The sequence below is a fragment of the Arachis ipaensis genome, chromosome B2 (genome assembly GCF_059453495.1).
Source record: "Arachis ipaensis isolate K30076 ecotype BB chromosome B2, ASM5945349v1, whole genome shotgun sequence".
Lineage (NCBI taxonomy): Eukaryota > Viridiplantae > Streptophyta > Magnoliopsida > Fabales > Fabaceae > Arachis > Arachis ipaensis.
The window spans coordinates 102,948,913-102,956,876 of record NC_142437.1 but is presented as its reverse complement, the minus strand read 5'-3'; the positions used below and the strand labels follow the sequence as shown (position 1 = coordinate 102,956,876).

The window sequence follows — 7,964 nt, the reverse complement described above, 5'->3', positions numbered from 1 at the left end:
TCTAAATCTACACATCTTGGCCTTTAATCTCAGATAAATTTGCGTTAGTTTTGTTAATTAACAATGGAAATAATAGAAGATCAAGTAATTAAGTATTCATGCCAATGGACTATAACTCAAATAACAGTCTCTTATCTTCACCTAAAAATTTCGGATTCAAGTCTCACTCTTAACTTAAAAAAAAAAAAAAAGTTAAGAACTCATAGTGATCGGTGAAACCCTAATTAAACATCAAAATGTAAACTAAGCAGCAATGCAAGAAATTAAAACTAGAAATATATTTGTTCGGATGAAACAAGAAGATATGTGTTGGACTATTCAAAGTAAGGACCCAACCAAATATAGAATTTTCATTGTCAGTATTTGAAAACTTTCATTTAATTTGATCCTTGTAAGAATCGGTGGAGCCATCAAGAACCAATTATGTTACAGTAATAATGTCAAGAATATTCTACATTTATTCATTCATTCATAACAATCCTATAGTTTACAAACTTGCTATAGCATTGATGGATTGTGATTGAGGATTAAACATGTTGAAAAAAAAATGAGAAAGAAAAACAAAAACAAAAAACTTCCTTGTGAGGTATATATAATTAAAAGAAGTAATAGAAACAAAAACACCAATCATAAAAAGATATATAGGTAATAATTAACAATAATAATTGAACTATATTCATTATTTTTTTTCTTTTTTTGTTTTCCAATGTAATACTGTACTATACCTCGGAGCTGCAGCTACCAAGCCTTAACTCCAGATCTAGCTCTTCAATGGAGCTAGGGTTTAATTCAATCATCTTCGGATGATGCATGTGATGATGATTATGTCTATCAACTGAGCTTGTTGAGTTTGGTAAAAATGGTGGAATTGATGAAGCTTCTGTTTTCCTCCTCTTGAAACTTATATGTTCTTCTTCTTTAGCCTCAAATTGATGATGACTTCTACAAACAACCAAGTTCAAGCTCACACCCACATGGTCGTCGTCATCGCCGTCTTCTTCTTCTTCTCCTTCATCATTTTTTCCCTTACCTTGTGAGACTTTCTCAACATCAGCTTCTTCAGGGTTGAAGAACTTATTATTAGAACACAACCTTTGATTATCTCCACCAAAGTTTGACCATGGATGAGAACAATAGACTTGGGAATTCTTGTGAAGAAGAATAGAAGAAGAATTATTGCAAAGTGGTGGAAATAATGATGGAGGAGCTAATAACAAAGCCTTGGAAGAAGAGGGAGTAGAGGGTAGTGACGAAGAAGAAGCTGAAGGAATAACAAGATCAGAATTAGGGTTAGTTTTAAAAGCTAATCCACAAAGAGTAGTAGAAGAAGTAGTAGAGGGGTATAATAGGGTATTATATGATGATCCCAAAGGTGTGCTATGAAAAACTTCATCATTATTATTACTATTACTATTCTTGTTGTTGGGACTAGAGGGTTGTTGTTGCTTAAGCCTTGCTCTATCCCTTCTATGAACATTCATGTGGCCACCAAGAGCCTGAGCTGACCTAAACTCTCTCCTACAAAAGCTGCAAGAATATGATCTTGGCGGCCATATGCATCCACCAACAAGGGCACCGGCCGCGTCTTCGGCAAAGGCTTGTTCTTCCCATGACGATTCGTCATAGGAAGAACGATCGTTATTGTTGGTGGTGATAAGATTATTATTGTATCCTAAAGAAAATTTTTTCTTTGCTTGCATCGTCCAACACTGATCCTGTTCCATTAAAAACAGAACACCGATCAGTCTGGAATTAGGGTTTTAAATTGCGGTTGCGACTACAGATATTATTCCTAGAACTTTAAGGAGGCACAAAGAGGGATTTGGAGAAGGAAATAGAAGAATTGAAGATGGTTTGAATGTAAATGAAAAAGGTGGGTAGTGCAATTAAAGTGATGATCCTAAATCTATAAGCTTGGAATTGGAAGCTATATGTACAAGTCTTCTAGGTCTAATGAGATCTTAGATAGGGAGAGTTTAGGGAAGAGTTTAATTTTTGTGTGTGGAGGTGAAGTGGTGGGTACTCTACCTTGTATTTGCTTGGTGAATATGATTAATTAAACCTGATATTATTATTATTTTGTTTTGGGGGAAAAAGAGGGGAGGGGGGGGGGGGTGTTGTGTGTTTGGATTGTGCAACATGGGTCAATGAGAAATCAAAGAAGGAATAATAATAATATATATTGTCCTGAAATGTGTCTTAGCCTCTTAGGCATAATAATGTGAAGTGTGGGTGGCTATATTGTTCAGTACTTGAGTCAAGAAATCTGACTGAAATTTCTTCCCCAGACACAGAAATTCAGTATTTTTTTTTTGCCATTTTATTTTAGAAAAAAAAGCTTTGTTCACTGATCTTAGACATACCTAGATAATATCCAGTTTATATTTTGTTTACTCGTGTTTGTATGTGCATTTTTATATAAAAAAAAAATTAAGTTGAAAATTTTAACTAAAAAGAGTAAAAAACTGAAATAAAAATGTTAAAAACTTTGCCTGGCGATTGGTGTCTAACTTAAGTGATCATATATGGAAATAGTCTTTATTTTTAATTTCCCTTTGTCTTCATTGCATTAGAAAACATATGGAGTACAGTTTTCCAGTGTCCTTTAGTAACAACATCATCAATTAATATATAATAATGTCAATAATAATAATTGTAAATGTGATTTTGGAACTTGGTAAGTTACAATTGCACTTGCCTTTTTTTCCCCAAAAAGTAAAATTTCTGAAACCAATATATACATAAATAAAGATGCCATTTAAAATAAATAATTTGGCTGATTTTTTTTTTTTTAATTATACTCATATAAAAAGTCTATTCAACTTGGCAACTAAACACTAAAGTTGACATTTTGTGATAATTAAGTTTGGAATCAAGTGCAAGAGTTATGTGAATTTGTCATATAAGTGTCGGATATTATTAAACCAATAATAATACATATTCACTTGTATTAAGGGCACTACTGTATCTGTATCATTATTTGACCACTACGTAATTAAAATTTACCTTCATTGGCACACACCGTTTTAACTGCTATAACCAAAAGATCTTTTACAATTATAAATATTATAAAAAATGATTTAAAAATAAAATAAAAGATAAATTTTTTGTTAATTATCTTTTAATTATATTAAAAAAAATTGTTAAAAAATTTGACACAAATTTTATTATCGATGAATTTTATGATACGAAAAATCGATTATTTTGTTAAGAAAAAGTATACACATATTTTTTGCACTTTAAAATATATTTTCTATCAATATATTTTTGTAATACATCTTATATTATATAATTTTTTGTATAATTTTTTAATATTATATATATTATTAGCCCCGTAATAATATTTTTAGATTCGTTACTGTACACACAGTTTATCACATGTCAATTTAGTCGCCTAAAATAAGGTAGAAAGTTGGAACTGTTTTTCTTAAGATGCTGCTGTTCTTTTGTTCTTATAAGGCTTGTTAAAATTCGTTCTAAACGAGGAAGTTATTCCTTCTCACACAAATATATTTTAATGGATTAATAATAAATAGTTATTATTTTTGTGAGTATAGTATTAAAAAATGTACTAGAATATAAAAAATTAAAAGCCAAAAACAACAAAAATTCTTAAAAGATAGAATAAGTCATACATTTAAAATGATTTGGGCTTAATATTACGTGATTGTCCTGTTTTAAATTAGATTACAGATTTGTTCTTAGCTAAAACGATTTAGCCCCACATCCTAATAAATTGGTGTTACAAAAAATAATTTATTTTTACACGAAGTATATAAATCGTTCTTGCTTAAAATGATTTAGAAAGGAGTGAGGCTACCTATATCAATTTTTAAAATAATTTACCAAGAGAGAGAGAGCCATGGATAACTCAATCTAGGTTAAAACGATTTAGTAGGTTAGAAACTCGCTTGGCTGAATCGATTTTATGTATTACAAATTTACAATTTAGCAGGGAGGAGACGTTATGCAGTGTGTATTATATATGTGTGAGGTTGCAAAATATATGATGAAAGATTTTTTGCTCTAGTCCACCATAACGGAAAAATTAAGAAAAGAAATCTAGAAAGGGAATCAAATTCAGCAGCAAAGATCTAATCAATGTCTCATTTGTTCATCTATCAATTCGCAAAATAATATACTATAGAAGCTTGAGACTTGTGGAATCAAGTGAGTGGGAAAATTGTTTTATGAGAAAGTTTAGGAATCAGTACTTTTATTAAAATTTGGTCAGCATTTAATCGACAAAAGAAAAGTGAGCAATCTTATACTATTTGATGAAATTTTACACCATTAAATACCAATAATAGCTAATTGATTATTACAAATCACAAAACTTGCTAGTTCTTAGCACACAAGATCCCTATTATTCTCAACAAAGATTTTTTGAAGCATTATCTTTTTGTGACCTCGTAGAAAATCACAAAGATTTGTAAATATTGTTTTACTGTGGCAAAAATTGTCTTAAAGTGAGAACGGGCGGAGTTGTATGTCAAGTTTGGAGATGTGGTTAAGAGTTTTGGAGATTCAACTCCAAATCTTCAATCTGTTTTCTTTTTTTTTTTTTGAAATAAAAAGCTCAGCACAATAAGATGGAGCATCAACGAAAAAGTATTAAACAGATAAAATAAACTAATTCCTAATCATCTTTGGTAAAAGTCATCAACACCCAAAAAATCAAATATCACTCCACTTTTTGTAACTCTTAATTGACCTGTTGACTATCCCTGCAATTCTTGATTCTTGATTCCTGAAAATTCTGTCATTCCTTTTCAACTAAGTGCTCCAAATGATAACAATGAAACCAAACTCACCAACATTCTATCAATCCGACTATACGATTGACCTCTGAACTACGTAAACTTACGGTCATTCAGTTCTACATCCACCAGTTCCATAATGCTGACACACTTGCACCTTTCCTTTCTTCCAACTGCACAATCTCATTGAAGACACCTATGTAGAAAAGAAGAACTTGACATATTCCCGATAAAAAACTCAACTATTCCCACACAGCAAGCTTCTCTTCCCTTGTATGCATACCATACACCAAGCAAATCACACAAATGAAAATTATTGTTTGTCAATTCCACTTCTATACACAACAATCTCTCTCCTTTGTATCAATTACTCAACCTAAACATCATAACATTCCACATTATTAATAAACCTCCAGAAGCACACCTTCCGATCCCACAAATTCTAAACCCACTGCATCATTACTCTAAAATTGCACTATATCAAACTTAGTAATCACCTCCTTCTTTGTTTCTATCAATCATAACATATTCACATTATTTTTACGCTTAAATTTTTACCATTTTCCACTTTCCAACACCCCCTAAACCCCTCATATTCCACGAACTAAACTCATTTAAAAACTTTACACACCTTATTTCGGTTTTTGGGGTGGCTCTTTCTTACTTTCTCTTTCTGCTTTGCTTGCCTTCTTTTTTGTGCCAATACTTCATTTTGAGCTTGGAGAATAGACATAATGTCCTCATCCTTGTCATATAAAATAGCTCCTTATTCGACAGCCAGATCCCAAGCAGCCCTATTTTTCAGCCGTATCTTTATCCCAACTTCTTCCGTGCTCATCATGATTAGTTTCATAGTCTGCATCCTGCTCTGAGTTTCCCAAATCTTCCATGTTCCTTACAGCCCCTTCATCATCCAACCCAGTTTCCTGCACCACTATATTCTCATCCTCTAAATCTGAATCCTGCACTGCATCACCCCTCATCAGACATATGCCAACATGCTGCTTACCACTCCCGTCCAAACTAGCGTGGGTCTCATTAACTACACTTGGTGGAATATTTTCCTCCGCTGTGCTGTTCGAAGTATTCTTCGCGCCTCCGCCAATCTCTTTTCTGCTTGATTCTGCTCGTCGGGTGCATAGGGCTTCACGCTCCTTCCTGCCCTCCACGCCATCAAGCTCAGCACAAACATTATCACCTCCGCCACCAGTAGCTGACTTCCGCGCTGCTCCTAGATCTGCCTCGTCAGCACTGTTCACCGTGGCATCAACCCCTTCGCAAACTCCATGACGAGCCACGCCTCTCTCTTTACCGTTGCCCGCAGCAGCCAGCAAAGAGGCCCTTTTAAAACGCACAATGACATACTTTTCATCGCACCACATAGCGACTTCGCTGCCACACCCCACTAACATATTAGGACTTATATGCTTCAACCCAGCCCCAATTGAACTTTGGTTCAACACCAAATCAACCCCTTCTTTTTGTTTATCCCTATATTTCCAAGTCTCCATTCTTTTAGAGATTGCTTCGTTACTGATTGTTTGAGATTCCATTGATTCCACACTCACCATAATTGCTGGATACATCAAATGATTATCCATTCACCTTTTCAAGAAACTCTCATGCCACTCATCCAAATCCTCAACGGCAATTACCTTTCTATCCTTGTCATGCTCTGCCTCCCGTAGGCGCCCCTGTGGCATCATTACCACCGCATCCCATTCTAACTCCAACGATTCCCTCTGAGCTTCTAGTTCTTCACTTCCATGGTGTTCCAAAACAACTCTCTCTTTCTCGTTCACCTCAATATCCTTTCTTTTAATTTTTTTTCTGTTTTTCATTAGGAAACTCCCTGATATCTTCATCGTGCGTAGTGGTTTTTTTCCGGACATCAATCCTCCTCCTATACTTAGCCTCACCCACAAAGATCTCTTTGCTCCTTAATCGCATTCCATTCATCTCCTTAATGGCTTTTATTGCCCCTCCTTTTGTAGTATGCCTAATGAAAGCAAACAGATGGATCCGGCCATACTTCTCTTTACGTACCAAATAGATGTCATTTATCCTTCCTGTCCACTTGAACATATGAAACAATTCATTTCTCGAAAGATTGCCGAGTAAATTATCCACAAAAATTGTGATTCACTTTCCAATCGAAGATACGCTTTCCAGTTCCAAATTCGTGGATCTTTTCCAACATGGGACTGTCTAACTTTATCCCGCCTTGCATTAGAAATAGATTATGTTATGAGAACATTGATGGTGGTTTAGGGTTCAGAGGAAGTAACGTTCAAGGTCTATGGTTCGTTACACCAAACGCAGTATTGGTGGCATTGCCATTGTTTGCATTTGATTGCGCCGATTGCAGTCCGACAGCCTCCAAATAAGGCATGATATGATCGTACGTGAAGAGGCATATACCGCTATCTTTTAATGGTCTTAATATAATGAGTTAATTACATCTCACAATAATATTTTCACACTAAATATGTTATACGTAATTAATCTAATTACAACAATCTTTTAAACTATAACAAACTTGTTTCATTTAATCATTCAATTTAAAAAATTAATCAGCAATAAAAATTTTATTTAATTATAGAAAACATATGATACTTCAAATTCGGTTATAACTTCATAATAGGATTAATAACGTTTAAAGTGGATAAAAACATCTAGGGGTAAGTATTTTTTTGGTCTCTAACGTTTAGGTCAAAATTGAAACTGTCTCCAACGTAATTTTTTATTTAGAATCATCCTTAACATTTTATTTCGTATTAAAATCATCCTTTTAACTTTTTATGGACAAAAATACCCTCCACCACCACCAGCACCTTTACCACCATCACCACCTTCCTTACTCCACCACCACCTCTTACTCCCATCAAATACTAATAATCAGATTCAAGAACACCAACAATAACACATTATTCAAATTCAGAAACAACATCAAATTCAACAACAAAATCAACACACAACAACAATGAAATCAGAAAAATAATAAATCAAAATCAGAATCAGAAGCAGAAACAAAACAGACATAGACGCAGAAGTAGAAGAAGAAGCAGATACAGAAGCAGAATCGAAAGCAGATGCAGAAGAAGAAGCAGATGCAAGCAGAAGAAGATGCAAATGCAGATGCAGATGTAGAAGCAGAATCGAAAGCACATGCAGAAGTAGAAGCAGATGCAGAAGCCGAAGCAG

The 7,964-nt window shown here is 34.1% G+C and overlaps 1 protein-coding gene across 1 annotated transcript; it reads right to left on the bottom strand.

Annotated features, from left to right (window-relative positions):
- Positions 1-566: 566 nt before the first annotated feature.
- LOC107625604 (zinc finger protein 10) lies at positions 567-2,012 on the bottom strand. The gene has a single exon (XM_016328286.3). The coding sequence runs from the start codon at positions 1,722-1,724 to the stop codon at positions 720-722; it is 1,005 nt and encodes a 334-aa protein (XP_016183772.1). The 5' UTR covers positions 1,725-2,012; the 3' UTR covers positions 567-719.
- Positions 2,013-7,964: the final 5,952 nt, after the last annotated feature.

What these genes read in the sequence shown, in the direction of transcription:
- LOC107625604 (XM_016328286.3), bottom strand. Translation starts at nt 1,724, where the DNA reads ATGGAACAGGATCAGTGTTGGACGATGCAAGCAAAGAAAAAATTTTCT.